The 24,384-nt window shown below is 43.5% G+C and overlaps 1 protein-coding gene across 1 annotated transcript; it reads right to left on the bottom strand.

The window, feature by feature from the left end:
• On the bottom strand, nt 1-21,818 carry LOC115044256 (sodium- and chloride-dependent taurine transporter-like). The gene is made up of 15 exons (XM_029503211.1): nt 21,598-21,818; nt 17,311-17,540; nt 17,079-17,213; nt 14,206-14,294; nt 12,671-12,816; nt 12,433-12,565; nt 10,862-10,996; nt 10,284-10,387; nt 10,041-10,165; nt 8,212-8,324; nt 7,963-8,100; nt 6,423-6,525; nt 6,133-6,233; nt 5,737-5,907; nt 1-5,628 (listed from the first exon to the last, which is right to left on the bottom strand). Exons 2-15 carry the CDS (start codon nt 17,537-17,539, stop codon nt 5,470-5,472), a joined length of 1,881 nt encoding a protein of 626 aa, XP_029359071.1. The 5' UTR covers nt 17,540; nt 21,598-21,818; the 3' UTR covers nt 1-5,469.
• Between the last annotated feature and the right edge of the window lie 2,566 nt (nt 21,819-24,384).

Below are 24,384 nucleotides of genomic sequence, written 5' to 3'. Positions count from 1 at the left end.
TCATTTTCTGAAGACAAATTTTTTATTAAGAAATAAAAAATGTTTTACACTTTTAGTAAAACCTGTTCAGACACATTTTTTCAGTTTTCTAGCTTACAGGTTGGCCATAGAAATAAAAAATAAAACCTTTCAAAACTTTTTTAAAAATGTTTTTTTCTTCAACAAGAATTAAAAAACATTTTCCTTGTACATTCTGGACAACAGGAAGGGCTGGTATTCGGATTAATGGGGAGGAAAGACGGAGGCTTGTTATTGGACAGACGGCGCTCAGTGAGTCTGACAGGGGAGGAAGGACAAGCAGAACGCCATTTCCCAGAGGCCTTAAGGCTGACAGCACCATCCTGTAAGAGGCCATGATGTTTCAGCCTTATTCAACTTTCAAATGAAAGAACAAAGACGTCGAGAAACAGCACTGATCAACCTTAGTAACCTCAAAGTGACAACACAGCGTCAACTGACAAGGCTCAGGTTCCTCTGTTTGATGTTCTGATGCCACAGACGTCGACGGCTCAACAAGGAAGTCAAATAAAAAAGTTTAAAAGGAAAAGCCTGTAATTTGTTGGTCTGTCAGGATTTTCTGCTGCAATGCCAAAAGGCTTTTGGTTTCAAATTCAGAAACTGCAACCAGATCTGTCGGAGGACAGCAGTGTTTGACCTCTGACCTCACAGGCTCACTATTCACAGTCTGTCGCACATATTTAAAATGAAAACTAAAATAATAATAAACATAAGTTTGTTTAGCGGAGAAATTCAGTTTCACTTTACTCTCAGTGCATTTCAAAACCACAGTCTCTGATGGAGGAGCGGTTCATTTTGCGTCAGTTCATCCAGAGCAACAGCCACAAACGCAAAAATAATAATAATAAAAAATAACCGGACAAAAATGTCTGTTTTAGTTTTTCTGTGACTCTTTGTCTGACACATTACTTTAATTTTGAATGTCTAAAATGTTACTTCCTTTTCCTGTCCGTCTGCCAAATAAAAGTAAAATAATATGTAAAATCTAAATGTTTTTTAGAGAATGCGATTCCATAATTTTGGTTTTCAGTCCAGAATTCAATTAGAGAGTTTCAACATTTGCAACAAAAAACAGATTTAGTGGTATTGTTGGTTTTTAATTTTTATTCTCATTTTTTTAATTAGATCACATCAATTTGTTTTATGCCTTAATTACAAATCAATGCAAAAATTTCAGCCAAGTAATTTTCATGAGTGACCAAAAAATTTTCATTTCAGATTTTTTGGTTGGTTTGTTTATTTATTTATTTTTATTTAGACAAACAAAAATTAATTTACGCTTATTTCACTTTAAAAATGACTGACTACTTTTAGATCATTGGTTGATTCCCTGACCAGTTTGGTTTAAGTTTCACACCGTTGAGTGCTTTCAATCAAATGGACCCTCAACACGAATTGTCTTCAACAATTCACAGGCTAAAATTATCATCATTGTCATTTTCCTTCAAAGGTCAGATCCACCTTTTGGAAAAAAACAGCATGAAAAATAAAAGTATTCTACAAAGTATTGCACGTAACAAATTGTAGCTTTTTTTTGTCTGTTTTTGATTTACAGTTGTACATGTAACTCCAATGACAGAGGTTCAAATACAATATATTTGGAATACAAAAAGGCAAATGTGACAGACACACAATCCAAAAAAAAAAAAAAAGAATAAAGCCATGATAAATGCTCAATTCAATAAAATAAAATCAATAAAAATAAAAAGGAACAATTTTTTTCATCTTTCAACCTAAAAAATAAATCTTCAGAAACTTTTACATCTGCCTGCAGGCGACGTTCACATTTCAAACATTCGGCAGTAAAAACTTGTGCATCACTAATGCTTTCGATTCTCTTGCAAATGAGTCATCTCTGATTGATGAAAACGGGTTAGCTTCGCTGAACAGGGGGGATAACAAGGCAGAGGAACTGAGACACACTGTATATATACACAGAGGCAGAATAAAACCCATAAATGACGGCATTCCACGCTTCCCCGACAGACAAAGGAAGTTTCAGCATCCTTTTTTCAGTAAATTTGGATTTTTCTGGTTCTTTTTCAAAATGCTGAGACTCTGCTGGGACAGGGAGGTCGTAGAGCAGGTCTGTACAAAAAGCTGAAGAATATAACAAAGTTTTGCGCCGTATTAAAATGAGAGGTCTGCGATGGGGGCGGAGCTTGTACAAAGATGTCGACTTATAGGAAAAGTTACTGTATGAAAATGGATGTGTGTGTTGGATTTGGTTTCACAAATCCCTTTTAGTGATATGAATGACTTTAACCTATGTGAGGAAGGAAAATAAATCATGATAAAGCTTCTTTGTGTGTTTTTTGACGGTCAGACTTCCTGTAAACCTGTGTGATTTTAAAATGTCTATTTCTGGGAGAGCAGAGTCACATGACAGCTTCAGATGTTTTTTCGGCAAAGGCCAACGAGAACCCTGAAGAATAAAGATGGCAGTGTTTCATTTTATTTCGTTTCTTATTACTTAATTTTTGGCCCTGTCAACTGGTGTAACATTCAAATTCTACAAATAAGGAGCAATGAGTGATTCTCTGAGTGATTCTGCCTCCGAATGGTTCGGTCCCGTTCTGAGGAGGTTCTGTTTGATGCAGCACGACAAAAAAAGGTCCTGAGTGGGCGTGGCTGGTGACACGCTGATGGGAACGCTTCGTTACACATTCAAGAGAACGCAGCAGGTTTGTCTGTTCGTGTCGTTGTCGCCATCGAGAATGTCACATAGCTTTAGTTTCAAATAATTAAAGAAATCAGCCAGAAATGAGCAAACAAGCTGCGTCCCAACTAGGGGCCCGACAGGATGGTGCTGGTTTCAAGGCTCCAACTGAACTCCAACTGGTCTGAAGAGCGTTAAACGTGCTTTCTATCTACAGACCATCAGGGACGACTCCATTGGTTGTAGTCAGAAGTCAAATAGTGTTGAAGTCTATGGGAAAATGTCCCTCCTCCTCAGTAAACGTTTTCCTGATGAGTTTATGGTCTCAGTCTGAAATACAACATGATGTTCATTTAGAGGGAAACAGACCAGGAAGGAGGGGCGGGGTTAGGGGGCGGGGCTTCTGTATAGCGCCTAACCCTAAATTTGGGACGCAGCTTGAGATAACTGACGTCTGACACCATCGTCTCTGAGTCCCGGAGTTGCTGGTTTTGGTGGTGGCCATGTTTGTGTTGCTAAATGACAAAGCTTCTCCACTGAGTTGTGTTTTCTCGCACAGTTGCGGGTCCTGGTCTGAACTGAACCTCTACAGCACTCATTGAGATGATGCAACTTGGCTACAGTGGAAAAAACAAACCAAACCGAGCTGTACAGTTGTTGGCTGTGGCTGCTCTGCAGCCAGCTGCCACATTTCACAGCGTCTGGAAAGAGAGTTTGACACTCAGACGAGGCGACGGCCTGACGCCGGCTGATTTGTCGGGAATCTCATCCAACCAACGAGTCATTGAGCTGTTGAGCTGTTTAACCGTCGGCAGCGGCGCCTGGCTGATTCATCCAGATTAAATACTGTCTCCTGGTATTTACAGAAGAGGGAAAAGCTATAAACCCCGACACCCACCCACTTACAGATGAAGCCATTGTAGGATTCCCATTTTTTCCTGCTCAAGGAACTGCTCATTAAATGTCTGACCAACGCCCCTCCCCCTCTAGAAAAGATATTTAAGAAAAATCAGTTTCATCGTCTGTTTGTGTGAGTTATTAGCAGGAGAAATGCATGATGGGGACGATACTACAATGGCTGCCACTGTAAATATATGATTTGTATTATAGCTTAGTATTGTCACCAGATGAACAGAAGTTTTCCTTCTTCTACATAAAACTACAGCAAGTATCATCAATAGTGAATACCAATAATAATCTTAATAAAAAAAAAATCTAAACATAGAGTAAAAACTAATAAGGTAAATTCCTCTGCGGAAAATAAAACAAATCCAATCCAGATATCGTAAGCCGAGAGCGCCTAGCGCAGTCACTACTGTACTGTAAACTGGTCTAGGACAGAAAGATAGAGATAGATAGATATAGATAGACTGATTAGCTACTACTGTACAGTACGCCACAGACAACACAGTCAAGGGTTCAACCTCCACACTTCAAATCCTTTCAGATACCTCCGTCTTTGTGTAGGAGCAGAACTCCCCGCCGCCGTCTCAGTGCTACTGGTATTTTTACCCAGAGTTCTCAGCTGCGGAAGATGGGGGAAGTTTGTGCTAAGGTGCGTTTAGAAACCAGGATTCTGGTTTGATGGGGCGCAGCTACGTTGGCTGTGTCCAAGATCTGATTCTTCTTTTCCTACTCGTTTTAGCTGCACCAGGCAATTTTGCATATAAGTGGACCCACAGTTGTGACGAATGCTAATGTTTACCAATCCAGCTGGTCTTTGATTTATGACACAAAGAAGGAGAAAGGTTTTTAGCTTTGGTGGCTCTTGAGTTTGGATTTGTTTTGGTAGAAACATACGTTTGATCAAAGACTGAAACAGGATGAAATCATTTTGGAAATATTTTAGTTTGGTCCCATTTCACATTCAAATCTTTCTTATAGAGTACTGCAGGGTTGATTAGCCTCAGGCTAAGCTACATTGGAGTCCAGGAACCAATGAAGCTCACCCAGATGGAACGGCGTAGAAAGTTACTTGATATGAACAAGCTAGCTGGTGCTTGCAAATTTGAGCAGTTTGTTAGTTTACACCAAATTGGCTATTAAGTGCTGCTTGCTAACTAGCTTGCAAAAAAGCCGATGTAGCAATGACTGGTCTTTCCTCCAACATTTTGTAAATGCTGTAATTAACATCCCAAACAGCATCTTCTTATTTAGACACTCGTCTTTTCTGAGCATTAATGTTGGACAGTAAAACCTGAAAACCAAAAGACCTCAGGACAAGAGAACAGGAGGGCCTAACATACTAACCCATTTCTTTGTTTTAGGACTCATCCCTGCAGGACTCTATTTGAGCTGAAACAGCATCAAGTCTCCAACCTCACAGCTGAACCTGGAGCGCTCAGATCAGGAAATCTTTTTCATATCGTGGCTACAAAAGGCAGTTTTGATTCCAAGACTCAATAAGCACTTTCTTCCTCTTTAAGAACAACAGTTTGTTTTCTGCAGAAGCAGCTGATGGAGCAAACCAGCTTCTGCCTTTGAGCAAAGACAATAGTGGGACGTGTGCAGTCACATGAATACTAAAAATAGTTCAAGAACAAAAACAGCTTGTGAGTATTTCAGAAATAGATTTGAAATGTGATTGCTACCCTCTTAAGAAAACCACCAACAGCAAACTACTTCCAAAGTACTTCTAAAAGATTTGAAACAGGAACTTTTTTCCTAAAACCCTTTTCAGTCCACCAGACAGACAGAGACAGATTGACGGAAAGCTAGCTAGCATCAGAAGCGGTGAGAGGACAAGAGTAGGAGAGGAGAGCGATCTCATGGAGAGCCTCCACCTCATTCCTTTACATCATAGTTTCTACGATGGTGTGGGTGGGGGTCTTCATCAGCAGGCCCCTGTTCCCATTAGGGTCCAGGGGGTAGGCCAGCTCCTTGGGACCACGGTGGTCTGCGGGACGGGAACTGGCCCCGCCACGAACTGGGGCCGCAACCGCCTTGATCCTCTGCAGGAAGGGAGGGAGATCGTTAAACTCTGATTTTAACCAACCTTAACAACAAAACCTCAACAATGGCAGCATCACACCCAACAAGCGTCAGGCTGCTCCACCCACCTCAATGAGCGGCCCGTCAGACTGAATGATCTTGATGACGACCACCATGGGGATGCAGATCATGGAGGCCAATGCCAGAGTCCATCCGATTCCGATGGCCCAGTCAGGATATTCGTAGATCTTGTTGTACGTCAGCGGCTTGTACTTGACCAGAGAGAAGATGAAGCAGCCCTGAAGGACCAACAGAACAGAAACTTTGCTACAACAAGAACCTTCAGAGTCCTCAGAGAGGATTAATGTGGCTCTGAAAGGGTTAAAGGGAATGTTCCGCATTGTTGTTTAGTTTTTAATGACTGAAAATCGTGACATGTCCCTTGAAAATAATGTCTGCAGAGAAAATATTCTGATGAACAACGTTTCAGGAAGCAGAAGAAGAAGTCCAAGTATTGTCCTCACCATGCACAGTAAAGGAGTGATAACAGACCAGCTCCACTTCATCCAGGGATTTGGTCTGTAGCCAATCATGTCCTCGACTGCATCATAGAAATTATCAACGCCTAAGAAGACAGGAAGTTATTTTAGGATTGATGCACCATGTTCATTTATTCCACAGAAGGAGACAAGAAGGGGGAGGAGTCACTGATTGTAACGACATGGGCATCACTTTCAGAACCAATCAGAGACACAAAGGAGGTGATGGAGGGTACTTAAAGTACATCAGGTGAATGAGACACTTTGGTACTCACCATAAACCCAGGCAACAGCTATACATTCAAAGAATGCCACCCACAGAAGGCACACACCGCTCGCTGCATAGTAATCAAACAGCTGGAAAACATACATGCCCCCCTGCAGAGAGAGAGAGACAGATTTAAACATTCCATTCCTTTCGAAGGTCCACCTGGTCTGAAGGTAGACCCCCATGTGGTCTTTGATTTTAAAACAGGTCGAAGTTCTATATGAACCCTTTTAAACTGAGTGTTTTGCTGGTGACATAGCCGCACAAACGCACTTCCAATTATTTTAAATTGGCGAGTGTGGGCTCTAACTGAGAAATTCCAGCAGTTTCTGAAAGCTGAGAAGGTGCACTTCACAACCAATATCAGGTCACTACGGTAATTCAACTCACGCTGCTGCTGGAGGGCGGCTAATTAGCTCCTTCGTTCTTAACAGTTAAAACACTAACACTGTCGGATACTGGAGGTTCTAAGTGTTCTGGAAAAATGGACAAAAGCACTCACAGGGCCCTAACATTAAAATAAGCAAAAAGTCCAGGTGGACAATTTGAAGCTCAGGACTTAGAGGGTTAATAGAGTGAAAGTCTCAGAGGTATCAGTCCTCAGAGAAATGCTTACAGTCTGGATTCAAAAACTCAACCTTAAAACCAGCCGCCAGGACTTCTGGAACTTTGTGATGTCATAATGAAGCAGTAACTGCTCCCAACCACAACCCTAAGTCCTGCCCACCTGGATTTAACCCTGTAGGATTTTCGTCTGCTGAGTTTTTACTGGATCACTCAGTCAGTCTGAGAAAGCAGAAGGAAAACTGCAAATCTATCCTCAACCCTTCAAAATAAAAGACTGGAGAAGTTATAATAAGGACCTTGAAAATCCTCATCCAATTCATCAGATTAGGATCTCTCCTGAATTCAGTCCAGATTATTTAAGAATCATATGATCATTAAGTGAGACAACTGTGCGTGTGTGTGTGTGTTTTAGCATCATGGGAATCCTAAACTTAAACCAGGTCACCAGAGCCAAAAAAAGATGTCGCCATGGGAACGGCGAAGGGAGGAAGGGCAGAAGATAGAAGACAGCGAGAAAGAGAGCTGATGTGAGAATAAATAAAGAAGGGAGGACAGAGAAGACGATAATGATGAAGGCCTGGGAGCGTGGCGGCTAAGGGAGGCCCAACAGTCACACTCGGTCACCATCCTTTAAGGCTGCTTTGGGTCTTAGAGTGACACGATTCATATCAGGAGAGAATGATATGAAAGGAAGGAAGGAGGAGTCAGGGTTGATGGGAAAACAGAGCAGTGACAGAAATAGAAGAGGAGGAAGAGGAGAAGATGAAGATTTGGTCTCCTGTTTCTATTAATACAGAAGGAGGGAAGTTCCCATGACTCGACCGGATAAATAAATACATCCCCGTTGTCTCCGAGGTGGACTACAGACCTCCCATAAACCAGACCAGACCAAGCCAGACCTCAGACCAAACTACAGTGTGGTATACACCAGACTCTCGTGTTGTTTAGTATTCTTCCCATGGTGTCCCCCTGGTCTTTACCTTGGTAACCATGGTGAGTCCAAGCAGGTAGCTGATGCAGCAGATGATAGCGATGAAGACCTCTCTGCGGTAACCCTTCCTTAGGAAGGACGGATACAGATCCACCAGTGATGTGATCTGCCCTTCCACCTCTACAAACTGCAGGAGACAGAAACACGGGGCAGTTACAGACACAACCAGCCGGTTCCTCTAACAAAGCTTGATGTGAGTTTATTTACCCGGCACGGCTCCCCACGGCCCCACACCTACCTGACTGTCGAGGCCAAGCAGCAGCAGCATAATGAAGAAGAGAATTGCCCAGAGTGTAGGGAAAGGCATCATGGTTACGGCCTTGGGGTAGGCGATGAAGGCCAGGCCTGGACCTGCAGAGGGAGAAGGGGGGGTGGGGGTGAGAACAGAAACAGAGGAGGGGGGAGAGGAGGGGAGGCAACATTAGAATCATCCAATAAGCTCATCTGATCTGCATCCCTGTGGGAAGAAAATGCCCTGAACACTTGAGACGCAGAAACAGATCTGAAGGGTTATCAAGGCAAACCTCTGTGTGTGTGTGTGTGTGTGTGTGTGTGTATTTATCTTGACAGCGTGTATCTGACCTGACACATCCTTCACTTACCAGCCTTCTGCTCCTTTAACACACATTATTTATGACATCAGATTTTATGCAGCGAAAAATCATTTCAGACATTTATAAAAATATTATGGATAAAAACAACATAACAATAAACAAGGTAAAACACAGCAGCAACAATTCAAACAATAATAAACAACATAATATCACATCAGGAGAGAAATCCTGAAGTGTGTGTGTGGTTCGTGTGTTACCATAAAGACCATTCACCAACAAGGCAGCAGTTTATGTTCTGATATCTGAAGGAGTGAAGCTGAACTTAAAAACATGAAGACATTCAGCTGGAGAAGATCCATTTTTATACCTGGCGGGGCTTTGAAGCCGTCCCAGCCTGACCTCTGTCCCTCTACCATGTTCTGTCGACTGTACCTACTCTGCTGTTGGACTTTCAGATCATGGAAACGTGCTCTCAGGCTGGAAAATTAGCCTCTCATCAGTAACTGAGCTGCATGTTGCCCACAAACCAGCAGCGGCTTCAGCAGAGCCAGGATCAGTCTGCAACTCTGGTCTTCACTGACCTCTCATCCTGGCTTTAAAGGTCCACACGGTCTAAAGGTAAACCTCCATGTGGTCTTTCATTCTAAATCAGGTTCGGGATCTAAATTAATCCAATGAAATGTCTCAGTCCACAGAGAAAAGCTCAGTCTGGATCCAGGAACTGAACCTTAAAACCAGCCATCAGGACTTCTGGGACTTTGAGTTTAGTGCAGATTAGCTTCAGCCACATTAGTTGGTCTTTGAGGAGGAAAATTCCAAAAACCTGAAGACTGATCTGTTATCGTTTTAGCATAAACTACAAGTTTCTAGTTTGCATCTCATTTGATGTCCTGATGTCTTCAGGAAGTAATTAAAGGATAAATATCATAGAAAAGGAGGGAATCGAACTGACACTGACAACACAGCGCTTTTTCAGACTTTTTCACCTCAGTCTGTTGGACTACATACAAAATATAAGGGAAAAATAAAAAGTTTATATTTTCCTTCTTTGTGGGGTCATCTTTTTATTTTGGACCCTAAAAAAACAGAACTGCTGGATCTACACACAAAAAAAAAATCCGACTAACACAATACACCAAAGTGTTGCTCAGCTCGACAACGATCTCGTCAGTTAGGGAAAACGCCTCCAAACCACATCTCTGTTAGCATGATTAAGCTAGCACGCTGGCACAATATACATGCTAACGTGTTATCATCTGGCAGCATCTCCAGCTAACGTACCAACATGTTAATATTCTCTATTGTCAAGGAATGTTTGATTGCGGATACTTCCACGTTCTGATGCCGCCATTTGTAATTGTTCAGGGAATCCGTTTAATTCCAAATTAAATTTCAATTCGACGTTAAACGCTTTTGGGTTTCGTTGCTGTTTTTCTTTATATTTATTGTTGTTTCATTTATTAACCAGGAAGCAGCGCCCACCATCACTGCCGCCTTTACAGAACCCTCGTACCTGACTCTGCCACATCAGCAATGTCCACCCCTTGCTCTTGTGCCATGAAGCCCAGGACGGAAAATATTGCGAAGCCAGACACAAAACTGGTACCACTGTTGAGGGCTCCCAGCAGCAAACAGTCCCTATGTCACACATATGTCATGAGGAGGATTTGTTAATGAACACACAAGGATCCCGTCCCGTCCCGTCCCCCCCCACTCTCCCCCACTGCTCACCCCCTCTCTGAAAGCGTCCCCTCACCTGTAGCAGTTGTATTTGTATTTGTTGTAGCTCCCCAAGGACGTCATGGCACCCAAACAGATGGCGTAGGAGAAGAAGATCTGGGTACCGGCATCAATCCAGACCTGGGGGTTGGGGAGAGCGTGGGGACAGAAAGGCTGAGGCCTCCAGTCGACAAGAAAACCAATGTGAGGTCTAGAAACTTTTGAGGATCTGAACTTTTTCATTCCTAACTCCCAAAGTACCAGCTGGAGTTACTGCAGCTGGTTAGCAGTTAGCAGTTTGTGCAGCAGAGGAAAATGTCTGACTTTTAAAACTGTCCAGAAACGAAGCTGAGTCTGGCTGGTTTCTGGACCAGCTTGGTCTTTACAGGGTCTAGAACTGGTCCATTTTTATGAAATAACTCTCTTGGCCCCAAAACAGCAAAGCTGAGAGTGTCTGATAATTTCATTATAGAATATCTGGTGCAGGAACTCTGTCATGGCTCTAATTCCATTTATGTTTGTGTCCTCATGGATATTTAACCAGCAGCCAGATTGATGTGTGGGCTGAAGAATCAAAGGGAGCCAATGGTAGGTCTTACTGGCAGGAACACCTACCTCTGGGTCCTTCAGGCGGGCCAGGTCCGGGTACAAGTAGAACTTGATCCCCGCGGAAGCTCCTGGCAGCGTCACGCCACGAATCAGCAGCACGATGAGCATGACAAACGGGAATGTGGCCGTGATGTAAACCACCTGAAGGAGATCACAGGCTCAGAAAAACAAGCTCATACATGACGGAAACATGAGAAGGACGTTCTTTTGATTTTAGGCATACTAGCTGCTTATTCTGTTTCATTGGAGGAAATCAGGACACACTTTGGACCTTCAATCAATAGTTGTGTATCAGAATCTGTTATCTGGAGAGTAAAGACCACAATTGGCCTTCCAGAGTGTTTATTATCAGGGTCACAAACAAGGGCATAATCAGACCAGAAGAATCGATTAAGAGGGTTAGGGTTAACCCTAACCCTAACCCAACCGAAATGTTCTCATCACATATCGACACAACAGACTCCATAATAAGGTGATGCAGAACTTCCTGTTGAAACCAGACAGAACTGGAATCTGTAAATGATCGGTTCATCACTTTTTAATAAATAAGAGACATTTAAATCCAACACTACAAACTATCCTTTCTGGAAATCCTCACATTATTACACAGAAGTTGAGAAATCAGAAAATGCAATCAGAGGAAATCTGGTTTTGTTTTCTTCTGATTGGTTGATTAGGTTGATTTAGTGACAGTTCATCACCTAGTTTGTCCACTGGAGGACACCAACTTTTATTTTACTGCTGAGAATATTTTGTCATCATCAGACGTTGACAGAATGTTCTTTTTGTGATGTTTGAAAATCCTGATCATGCCATTTTTTACTCTAAAACGTTGTTTCTGTGGTTTAGTGTTCAGATTAGCTTGTTAGCCTAGCCTATTAATGAACTTCGCACAAAGCAATAGCTGCATTGCTCAGCTAATAAACTGTTTCCATGACAAATGTGGTTAATCATGCTAAGCTAACGTCAAGGTTGCAACAAGTGTCATAAACGAGTGTCGATGCTGAAACGCAAAAAACTGAGAGGAAGAAAAGGTTAAAATGTTTCCAAACAGGAAGCCAAGTTAGCAAGCTATTGCTTCGATATGTGTTGTCGACATGAAGTTGTTGGAGGGAAATCTTGGAGGAAAAAAAAAACATTGGGAGGATTCACAACAGCAAAGTGGAAGCAGATGTTCAGACAATAGCGTTTCTCCTGAGAGACGAAAACTCGGCTCTGCACGCAAATAAAGATCTCTCGAAAATAACAGCCAGCATCCAAATGTGGAACAAATTATGCAGATGTTTGTTCAGACTTGATGTATAGATCGGTCCAATTGTCTATTTCTGAACAGAAAAAGGAGTTTAATGTATTTTCCAACTTTCTGCAGCCTCCAACATCCTTCGCTACTCAACTGCAACACAAAATTTGATTGTTCTTGTGGGGGGGTAATCACACGAGCATCGCTATGGTGCTTTCCCATATTATCATGATACAATGACGGCACAAGAGGACAAGCTGTTTTTTGGTTTTTTTATTAATCTAAGTTAAAGACAAACACACAACACCACAGGCTAACAGAAGACGCAATGACTCACCTTTCCGGTGGACTTGACTCCCTTCCAGATGCAGAAGAAGCAGATGACCCAGACGAGCAGTAAACAGAGAGCCAGGTCCCATTTAACGGGACCCATGTTCTCGATACCACCGGTTATGCCCAACACGTTGTGTCTGGAACAGGAAGTAAAGTTGTCACAAATCATCTCCACCTGTGAAACAATATGAGGCTGCTGTGTGATGGTGCAGGCAGCAGCTGCTGTGTCTTATGTAACTCACTCCCAGAACTCGGTGACGGGGGAGGTGAAGTTGGAGGCGTTGGCAGCCACCCAGAGGGTTTTGTTCTTGCGGTATGTGTCCTCGATGCATTGAGGGGTGTTCCAGGGCTGGTTGCACTTGGCCCAGGGCAACTCCGGCTGGAAACACTGAGAAGCAAAGAGGCAACATTCAGGTTCTCCAGATGATCAGTTTTCTTTTAACATGTTCACACTTGTACCTGACAAATCACTCATATCCATTTGTCCTTCAGCCATTTTATCTTGTTTTGTTTGTTTTTTACCAGAAGAATCCATCTTTGGAAGAGAAGGAGGCTCTGAACTGCTCTGTATTCTACCTTCATCAGGTGGTTCAGTCTGTCAGTCACAGTGTAGCCACGCCCCCTAACCCCTCCCCTTTCCCTCAAAATGAACATCATGTTGTATTTCAGACTGAGACCAGAAATTCATCAGGGAGGAGGAGGGACTATTTCCCATAGACTTCAATATAAGGGAGGAGGAGGGAAATTTTCCAATAGACTTCAGTATAGTCTGACTTCCTAGAGCCAGAAGCTGTTTCAGAGCAGCTGCTACAGCAGAGTTTAACTCCTTCTGTAGTTTTGCAGCATTAATTCAAGCCGTCCTTTGTTGTGGTGAGTGGATCTTCAAAAAGAACCTGTGTGGCTTTAAGAGGTCTCATCAAAGGCAGCCCAGGTCCAGGATCAGCTTTAAACCGGTTTTCAGAGACATCAAGCAGGATGTGCAACAGCAGACAGACAGCCTCTATTCTACAGGACCATTTATTCTTATCACAGCTGCTGAACTCCGTTTGGAGCTGAACTCAAAGAGTCCAGGTCTGGGTTTACAGAGAGACATGGACAATCATATTTGGAGATGATTTTTCATCATTACTGCTCCAAAGAATGAGCAGAACTCACACTACAGGAACTCATCACCATCACTGATTTTAAAACACAACTCACAGACCTTTTAATGTCAAATTTTGGAACGTTTAAATGTTTTACTGTATTTTATCAGTATATTTGTGTTCTTTTAGTGTGTATTGCAGTGCACTGTTTCTGTTCTTGATTTAATATGGATTTTTCCCTCCTCAGGATGGATCCCCCCTAACCACCTTCACTGCCCCCTTCCAGCCCTCTTCTCATAGGACTTTGAGCTTTTTTGCTGTTCTGTGTTTTTGCTTTCTCTGTGTTTTATTTTTTTTTTTTTTTTGGCATTTTGGCAAGGCCTTGCTCGTAAAAGCGATCACCTGATCTCAATCAACCTGCCTGGCTAAATAAAGGTTAAATTTAAAAAATTAAAAATAAAACTCCTTATCAGATAAAGATAGAAACTTCAGAACAGCCCAAACACATGAGAGGAACTTTTCTTTGGAAAAGAAGGAAAAGTTCAGAGTCTGATCAGACAGAGTCAGCTGAGTCTGGATATGAGGAGTTTGAATGTGGCTCTAAAAGGATTCAGTGATCCAGGACTGAGAGTCTGGAGACATTGTTTGATATCTTGAATGCTGTTGAGGAGTCTTCGTCTCCCCGAACCTACCTGGAACAGGTAGTAGAGCCCCCAGGCCAGGATGACGATGTAGTAAATATTCAGCAGGGAAACGATCACAATGGAGGCGTAACCAATGCCTGCAGAGGGCAAAGGTCATGATGATGATGATGATTTCAACAGTGATCATACTTTATAAATACAAACATATCTAGTGAAACAGTCATCTGACCTTTGACCTTCCACCTGAGCCCTTTTAATACTGACTGAGCATCAAGGTCTGAAGCGTCTGCAACTTCCTTTAAAGAAATGTTTCAGTCCGATACATCTCAGTGTTACTTCCTGTTTTTCTGCTGTGTTCAGGAAACAGCTCTGTGATCTGTAAAACTCTGTATTCACCAGCTGTCAATTGCTGTTAACGGTCCACTAACGATTTTACCCAAAATGCACTGAGTCTGTTCAAGGTTCACATCAGGCGCGGGTTAGAGTTATGTTTTCAACCTTCACTGCTGCACATGAGCTGAGTGTGATGTGTCTGCAACGGCAGAGACTTTGAGATGGAGGATCAAGGCTGTGTATGCGTGTGTGTGAGAGAGAGAATAAATCCTCTAAAATGAGGACAGGTGTAGGGTCAGGATTTGGAACACGGGTTAAGGTTCAGTAATCACGGTGGTCACTGAAGGTCCCGTAAGAGTGTGTACACACACACACACACACACACACACACACACGTGTACACACACACACACACACACACACACACGTGTACACACACACATGTACACACACACATGTACACACTCTGTGTGCTTGTCTGAGTCCGTGTGTGTGAATGTGTGAACTACTTTGCCAATGCATTATGTCCTTTTAATAACTTTCCTAATTAGCAGCTGCATCTCTGAACCAACACACACATACACAACTGGATCACATGGAACAGTGCTGATAAAACAAACGTGTGTTTGCTTCCATGATGTAACCTGACCTCAGGTGACCTCGTTCAGTTTGTTTACCTGAGTGGGACCCTAACCCTTCAGAAGCACACCTGGCTCACTGACCTGACCACAAAGCCACTTAAAGAGACTGACTGAGCCTGATTCAGCCCATCTCTGGTTTCCATATTTAAAACTGAGATTGGGACTGAAGTTGGAGCTTTGGAAGTCACTGGACTAAATGTCCAGACAGTCTGAAGGTCTAGAGGTCCAGACCGTCAAGAGGTAGATGTGCGGAGCTGATTCGCTCTCCTGATTGGCTGACTGACTTGTTGTTCCCGAAGCTCCAGGGAGAAGCTGAGAGCGGAGATGGAAAACTACACTGAGATGCATTTTGGTCTTAAAACCACAAATTGATCTCCTTTTGGAGACCAATCCATCAAAATAAAATACTTATCAGAATATGGACATTTAATATAAATTATGGGTCTGCAGTGACCTGCTCTTTTAACTCCACCCACTCTGTCCTGATTGGCTTGCCTGTTTTAAAGGAAAACAAAATGAGAGTGTTTCCCTGATGTGGTCACATGACTCTTGTCTCTGCAAGATGTGCAACGAAACGCTGCATGTGATCTAAAGGCTTCCTGTTCTGTCATCTTCCTTTATCAGTTCATCTCTCTTCAGATCTGCTCCGCTTCTTTCCTCCCTCTGATGTGTTGCAGCTCTGTTGCCGTAGCAACATGTGATTCAGGACACACTGTACACTGTCTGGTGTGTGTGTGTGTGTGTGTGTGTGTGTGTGTGTGTGTGTGTGTGTGTGTGTGTGTGTGAGAAAGTGAGAACATCAGCTTTTGTAAATAATTAAATCAAGATAACGAAACCAAATTAATAAACGAGTGGAATTGGAGGAAAGGCATGGGGGGGGCTGGGGAAAGATAGGAAGTAAAGGTGATAACGGAGGGAGGGTGAAACAACAGCATGTCTCCATCTGATAACATCAGCAAAGACGCCTTAGGACAGACACTTGGTGGAAGACGCCAGCCTCAGCGTGCTGAAGGACCAGCACAGGCCTGCTTGCCTGGTTGCCTGGTAACGGTTGCAGGGTAAAGTCATGTGATCTGTGTCTGCTGTGACTCAGCCGATGCTGCTCAGCCTCAATAACAGACAGCTGATAAAATCTAAACCCTGTTGTCAAACCGGAGGTTGGTAGTGGCAGCGACTCATCACTCAGGCCAGGAAGTTGGATGAAGGCGGAGCTTACGACATTAGCTACAAATGGCTGAACCGACTTGTGATTGTGTTGTGGATGATAAGTTTCCTGTGATCACAGCTCAACAAACTTCAGGAGGTTCAGGTTTTTTTGGCCACTGGGGAGCATCGTTGACAAATCGCCACCTTCTGAGTTGATGTGACTTTTCCTTTTTCGGACATGCTAACAAATTAAACACATTTTTAAATACTGCTAATGAAAGCTAAATTCCCTTTTGTTCATACTTGGGTAGCTAAGATATTAGCCGCTGTGCTAACTGACAGAACTGATCTCATCTCCAGGTTGTTGAGAGTCTGAGCTGTGTGAGAACAGACCAGTTAAGCTCAGTGTTGTGTTTACATAGATGCCGAGGTCTAAATGTTAGCAGGTCTTAGCTGGTTTTCAAACAACTGTTTCCCCCTTTTTGCTCCATGTTTTGCCTCCTCCACCTGCTGAGGGAACCGTTTGGCTCTGTTTTCAGCAGCCTGAGTCCACCTGTCCCATTCATATGGACGGGAGAGGTGGAGGACAGAGGACATTTACCATCAGACACAGAAACAATGAGCCAAAACTTTCATTTATTTTCTCTGTTTAAATTTCTTTGAATAAATAGTTTTCACATAGACTTCCTTAAATCTATATATTTGATGCCTGAAATTTCCTTTTATTTTTCCTCACGTTAAATAATCTGAGTTTTATCTGTTTAAGCTTCAGGGATGAATTTGCTCTTCATCAGTACTCACCAGTAAAAATGGGACAGAGCTTCTCCCAGCAGGTGATGCCACCCTCGGAGGTGAATTGCCCCAAGGCGACCTCCAGGAAGAAGACTGGCAGACCTCCGCCAAACAGGAAGATGAAGTAGGGGATGAGAAATGCACCTGAATGGAGGAGAGAGGAGCCAAATGGTTGATATGCAAATAATAAACGAAACAAACGCTCCCTTTGTGAATGCCAGCGGTGGTTCAGCCGCCTCACCTCCACCATTCTTGTAGCAGAGGTATGGAAACCGCCACACGTTCCCTAAACCAACGAAGCCACCGGCCACAGACAGAACAAAGTCCAACTTGCTGGCCCACTTCTCCCGCTGGGGGTGTTTTCCCTCCGCCTCGTCTTCAGGCCGAGTGCCTGGACTCTTCCCAGGAGACGGCTTCAGAGTGTCCTTATGGAAATCCTTCAGGCACTGAAGTTTCTCTTTCTGAGCCATTCTGAGGAAACAAGATGTCGAGACAATTAGCACAATGGAACCCAAACAGACCAAAGCTCAACAGATAGTCAGATCTGGATCAGACTCTGACTCCTTCTGCATGTTTTATCTGTCCATTCTCATCCTGCATCTTTGATTGAGACGTCTAGACTCACGTATCTACATCAGACGCTCTTATTGGCTCCGGTGGGTGATGTCACAGCCAATCAGAAGCCTAGCTGTCAGCTGCCTGTATTTTTACAAAGCGATGAAAGGCGTTAAAAGTGGCTCTAAAAAGGTGAAAGTGCCATGAAAGGTTCTTGTGTTGAACCTGTAGGACTAACAGCTGAAGTTTCAGCTGCTGTGGAGTCCCAAAAGTCAGCAAGTTCAGTCTTTGTGTTTCTGCGGCATAAAAACAAGAAGCAAGAAACAATTTGTGTCTTAGATAACGGCAACAGGAGCCTTGAATGCGCCACATTCAGTTTGGACTGACTCTTAAAGGTAACACGGTTTCATGCCGGGTCAGAGCACATGGATTCACTGATCACCACAGGAAGCCCAGGCTGCCACTGAGACCAGGATCAGGTCCAGATGCTGCTATTATGGGTCTGAGTCAGAGTCCAGCACCTTCATTTTTAGTAAAACGCATTTTGTGCAGCCTGAGCACTTCCCCAAAATGAAACCAATGTCTTTTCTTTTCCACAGCCGAGACTAAAACCTTTAACATAAAAATAAGGAACGTGTGTGAATGTGTTTTGTCCAACTAGTTAATAATTTAATAGACAGAGACTCATTTGGCTTGAGGACAGACATTGTCCCCAGTTAGTGATTGAGACTTTGTGTGTTTGTAGTGAGACACAGATGAGCCCTCTGTAACTGTTGTCATCAGTCGACTGTCGCACTGACATGAAGAGATAAGATCAGATCCAGCAGAGAAAACGCTGACAAACTGGAAAAACTGACACGGTTTTTATACAGACAGCTGAAGGAAGAGACACTGGAGAGTCCAGGACACGGTTTGTCTACGTCTGAAATAAGAAAGTCGGACACAAAAGGTCTCATTTAAAAATAACAGGAAACTAACGGAGGCAGCTAACAGCTCTAACATGAACTTCCTGTGGTGACATAAAAAAGAAAAAAAATTAAATCAGCCCTTCGAACTGCAGAATCTTTAAAAAAAAAAAAAAAAAAAAAAAAAGCAAACATTCCAGTTTCACTGGCTCAGCGAGACCAGAAGAAGAAATATGACAAATAAACATGTTTAAAACATTCAGCTCTGTTTTATCAATGAAGAAAAAGGTGGAGGAGAATCGGAGAAGGTGGAGGCAGGAAGACGGAGCTTGTTTAATGAGTCACTGTAGATGAATGTGCACATTACCATGAATTATTAAGCAGACGAGGTTTACTCTTCTGCTGCGTTACTGGATTTTACAGGATCGCTCTATAAAGCCTTCGCCCCACCGCTCAGACCTCAGGGGGCGGAGTCAGGCCCACCGACAAGGTGACAGTGGTAATGCCTCTGAGTCCACCTGGTCCTGGTGTCGAACGGTCAAACTCACAGAAGAAGAAATCAGATTTGTCTTCAGTCAGCAAAGTAAGAAAATCCTTGAATGGCTCCGATTAATGAGTAGGAAATGATCTCCAGAGAGCGAGAGAGGTAGAAGGGTAGAGAGCGAGGCCGTGAGAACCAAATGAGACACAAATCATTTAAACTGAGGCCCAAAGAGTGAGTGAGTCTGTGTGAGAGAGAGCTCACTGGACTCATATGATGACTTAAGAACCAGACACACACAGATACACACTTACTTCACTCTCTAACCACTTACATAACACACGTTCCTATTTTAAGACCACGTATATTTCCACTGAGCTGACCACCTATTAAATCTAGCCCCCCCCTTCCCTTGTTTTCTTGTCTCCTCTCCGCCCCTCTTCCTCCATTTCAAACTCTTTCCTTCCTTCCCTTTCCTGCTTGTGTCCTCAGCCTCCTGTCATCCTCACACCTCTTTGACTCATTTCTCTCTTTAACTTCATTAAAGTTGTTCTGACAGAGAAAATTGAGGGATTGAATAAAACAGGGTGAACAAAAGAACGGGTTAAAAGTTAACCAGGAAGTACAGTATGAAATCAGACAGGGAGAAAAGGGGCGGGGCCTAGAGACAGCCAGCGACTAGAAAGGAAAAGTGTCAGAGGAAGTGAGAAAGTGTGAAAGTTTTAGTCTGACGAAAATAGATAAAAGAAACAAATAGAAAAAAGCAAAAAAATTCAGATCGAACTTTCCAGCCCATCTGAAGTGGACAGCTTCTGCTTCTTCAGTATGTGTGAGACTTTATGCAAGTCTTTTGTCAGCAGGTGGCGCTAAAACACCCGAACACACAGATCCAATTGAGAACCATTAAAATACTGGTCTGCTCACAGCTGGTCTCGGCTGTTTTCTGATTTTGTTGTCATGACAACAGAGAACAACAGTGACAGAGATGTGGTCCAATCAGAAATTGATCAGCAGTGAAACAAGGTCAGAGGTCAGCTGTTGGCAGGTCACTTTGACATCATCATCGGGCTCCATTGCCAAGTGCCATCTAGTGGTGATAGCAATGATGGCCAGAACGTTGTTTACAGAGTCCGGCTCAGGACGTTGAGTTTCACTTCGCCCTGACCGCTTAGTAACCTTAATGCTATGCTAGCCACACTAACTTTCCAGCCTTGTAAGCTTGTTAGCATTAGCCTCATAGAATACAGGGACAAGAAGTAGTTGCTTGAAGGTCTCCTGATTCAACTTTAACGGTCAAGTTTTTATTGAACAGTTTTATTTATTTCTTAGTCTTTTAGCATTTGTTTGTGTCTGTTTGTTTTTTCTGGACCTTTTTAAAGTCATGAATACCTCAGATGTTTCCCACCTCTGAGGATCTGGGAGATGAGCACCTGATATCATTCTGGATCTGACCTCGCCCACAGACGGCTGGCCCCGCCCCTCCAAGGGCAGCAGCTGTGAGCAAACAGCTGTGGGGGGGGGGTTCAAGGCTTTCAGATAGTTGAAACACCTAGGTGATGTTTTTATTGCCCCACCCCCCACTAACACCTCACTAACACAAATACACACATTCCACAACCTCAAGTTGGTGAATCAAGTCAATCCACACACACACACCTACACACCTGACCCTGCAGGTCTGGACTCAGGCAGCCAGACCAGGAATTGAACACACTGACACAACCTTCCTGCTGCGAGTCTAACCGCTGGGCCACTGTGCCGTCCAGCTTCCTTCAGTAAAGACTGAATGACCAGCAGCCAACAGAGTCCAGAATCTGTTGGACTAAGTCTGACTGTCTGTCCCCCTGTCTGTCTCTGCACATCCATCTTTAATTCTGAAAACTTTACATCAGCCATCAAATGGCGCAGAGGAACTCAGTTTCACTTCTGCTGCGGAATTTTTTTTTTTTTCGCACAAAGACACAAAGCTTATCTGCAGCGACACAACAAGTGGTTAATGAGCAACAAGGGCGAGCTGAAGAGGAAGCGACACAAAGGTAGAGAGACTATGAGGAAGACACAGAGAGAGAGCGCGTTCGCAGAAACAGCGCACGATGTGCAACATGCGCCTCTCGAGCATCTGCGCCTCCTTCACTTCCCTTTTTCTGCCCGATCCTCACAAGGACAGAAAGATTCACAAAGAAATCAGCTGATTTCCACAAACAACAAATAAACAGCAAGAAAAAATAAGAAGGAAAAAGTCTGAAAATAAACACACTACAACCTTTCCAAAAAAGGTGAATAAAATCTTTGAGACGGTTTGTCCAAAATATCTGATCACCAACCAAAACAAATCAACACAAACATCACAACACAACAGCTTCTGTCTGACCCCCCCAGAAAAGATCCGTTTCTCCAGCACACACCGAACACAACTGATGCGCATTCACTCTAATTCATTTCCAGTCTTTGTTTTCATGAACCTGTTTCATCCAAACACAACGAAGACACAACGAAAACACAACAAACACACAATGAAGACCCGGTTCAGACAGGCGGAACGCGCAGCTCCGGTAAAGGTGAGCAGGTTTGGGGTTTTTTCCGTTACCTGCTCGGTTGGTGTGACTTGCTCTAATTGTGTCCTTTTAAACGTGCTCTGGTTCTGGTCCCGGTCCGGGTCTGGTGGTCCAGGTCTGGTGGTGCGGGTCTAGCTGTCCGTGTCCTCCGGAGTCCGTGGGAGAGACTGAGGTGTGGAGGCGTCGGTGTGCTTTATTGTGGCCCGTTTGTGAGGCAGTCTCCGGCCGGCTGGACGGTCCTGATGAGCAGCAGTGGAAAATCACCGGCCTGCCTCCTGCTGCTGCCGCCGCCTTCACGGCCCGGCCTGAGCGTCGGAATCCGCACCGCCGCCCCCCTCGGCCCCCTGCAGGAGGCTGCTCCCGCTCGGGCCTCGGGGCTCCGGGGGGGTTAAAGTCATCACATCCATCGATGTGACCGGTTGTTGTTTTTCTGATGACTCTGAACTTCACCTTCTGAAGGCTTCATCCTCAGGAAGGGCCGGTACCTCATTTGCCTTTTCAAAATAAAACAAAAACATCTTTCATCGGCATCAAAGCCTTTAAAACATAAAATAATATTTATTTTTTATTTCAGACTCTTAATTCAGCCTTCTGTCAGACACGAGCATGAGCTCAGTTTTCAACTGGAGTTGAGCTGTACGAGCAGACAGTGAACGCATCATTAAGGAGCATTAAAACTCACGAGCTGGTTGGCTCGGATCTAAAGCGGCTATGACGGGCACGCGCTCACAAACGAATGCGCGCTCCCCCCACCCACCCCATCAGCAGCCCACAAGGCGCGAGGCCGAGAGCTGGTTGTGTGTGCACGCGGGCAGAGAAATAAAGAAGCACGTGATGATGAAGTCAATGAAGCTTCTTTTTCTCAGAGAAATTCATTCCAATTATTTAAAACTGAACACGCTTTCTGTCATTATATCAGTCTGTTTTATTCTATTGCTGTTGTTGCTGTTGTTGCTGTTGTTGTTGTTGTTTACAGACGCTGTTTGCAGAAACTTTACATTGCCACCTTAACAAATAAAGGTGGACTGGGATTAAAAAAACAACTGTGACATTCTAGACTAGACAGGCCGACCTTTTGAGAGTCCTGCAGGTTCACTGTGTTCACTGGACCACCAGGACCAGGACCTGAACCTGGATTCTAAAAGCCTTGAACCTGCATCCTGTCTAAAGTCCATCAGTCTTCAAGTCTTCAATTCAGCATGAAGTAAATTTTTTAGGTCAGTCTTTGAGTTTCGTTGGTTCGAGGAGGAAACTCTCCATCATGTCTTTGGTCAAAGGTAAAAGATTAGACGGACTGTTTGACCGTGGCTCAAAGGGCATGATGTCTGTCCACACCGGAGACATAAACCGGTCCCTCTGTCTCCGTCTGCATCACAGCGTCGGGCCGTGATATTTGAATGTTCCATCAGATATGTAAAGTTTCTTTAGCATCAGTCAAAGGATTCAAATCATCCTGTAATCACTCTCATTTCCACAGCAGCACCACATACAGTCGGCCTGGAAACAGTGGGAAGGTTGGGATGACGGGTTAGGACACGCTTAGGACATCAAGGGACATGAATTGGGAGGTGCAGGTCCATAAACTGGTCTCAGTCCTGGAAACATGATCCAAGACTGACAGAAAAACTCAAGAGGTTAACAGAAGTTTGTTTTCTGTTGGACGAAGAACTGAAACTGTCTGCCAAATGTCAGCCATTTTGTTGTCTGAAAGCACAAGAATATAAGGGGGAGCTGACCTGCTCTGAACTCGATCCTGATCTTCATCACAGGTGGTGTGATGGCCAAGTGGTAAGGTGTTGGTCTCTGAACCCAACAATGTGGGTTTGGTCCCTGTTCATGCTTTTATGACCCAGCTTGTTTGTGGACTCCTTAAAAACTGAAATGAACGGATGAGTTTTCAGCAGCGTTCACTGAAGCACCTGAGCCGACTAACAGAACACAAACATGCCGCTCCTTCAGTATCTGTTTCCTCTGAATGAACCGCCATTTAAAAAACGAAACTGAGGACAGGACACACACTCATCATGGAGCTTTATCTGTTGGGAGCAAAGAGGAAGAGCCCATGTGCTGCTAAAGTTAACTGAGAATCTGGCACAGCAGCACCGGCCTCTCAAAGCAGCCAGGTGGAGATAAGGAGCAAAAACACAAACCTGCAGTAAACGAAACGAAACAAAGTCATCCTGTATGAAAAGACTAAAAAACATGTCACGCCATTTTGATGACATCATGTGACCTGAGGCTGATGAGGTGAACCCGTGGACCTCAAACAAAGAAACACAGCAGAAAAACATTTATCAAAAATACTTAAATCAATTTAATGATTTTCTGTATTTTAAAATATTAAAGTGTTTTAGTTTCAGCTCTGACATGTTTTCTTTCCCATTTCTTTCTTTATTTATTTTTGTGTTTGTTTGTTTCTGTCCAGTTAATGTGTTTTTCCAGTTAATCAGGACAAGGGACAGCTGGACACTCTGGATAATTACAGTAAATTATTAATGAGTTGAAATCAGTTTAATCAGTGAAATCAACAGGAAGTTGGTCTCAAGCTGAGAGCTGAATGATGTCACAGTGATCTTTGACCTTTGATAAATGTGATGATGATGTTTGAGTTTCTGGTTCAGTCCATGTTTTAATATCCAACATGAGAAATGTTATTATCAGAATGACAATCTGACTGAAGGTTCATGTGATTTCATTTTCATACTGAAGATGTTGCTCATCTGCCTGAAGAGAAAACAAGGCTGATCTTTGTGTATCTGTTTTGGTGTATTTGTGTCAACAGCTAAAGGTAATCTGAAGGAAAACACAAAGAAATAAAG

The sequence above is a fragment of the Echeneis naucrates genome, chromosome 5, assembly GCF_900963305.1.
Source record: "Echeneis naucrates chromosome 5, fEcheNa1.1, whole genome shotgun sequence".
Lineage (NCBI taxonomy): Eukaryota > Metazoa > Chordata > Actinopteri > Carangiformes > Echeneidae > Echeneis > Echeneis naucrates.
This window is presented reverse-complemented; position numbering and strand designations above follow the sequence as displayed.

Coding starts and splice junctions, on each gene's coding strand:
- LOC115044256 (XM_029503211.1), bottom strand. CDS start 17,539: ATGGCTCAGAAAGAGAAACTTCAGTGCCTGAAGGATTTCCATAAGGAC. Junction 10,388..10,861: donor CCCGCCTGAAGGACCCAGAG/GTAGGTGTTCCT, acceptor CCCAACCCCCAG/GTCTGGATTGATGCCGGTAC. Junction 6,234..6,422: donor AGCTGTTGCCTGGGTTTATG/GTGAGTACCAAA, acceptor CTGTCTTCTTAG/GCGTTGATAATTTCTATGAT.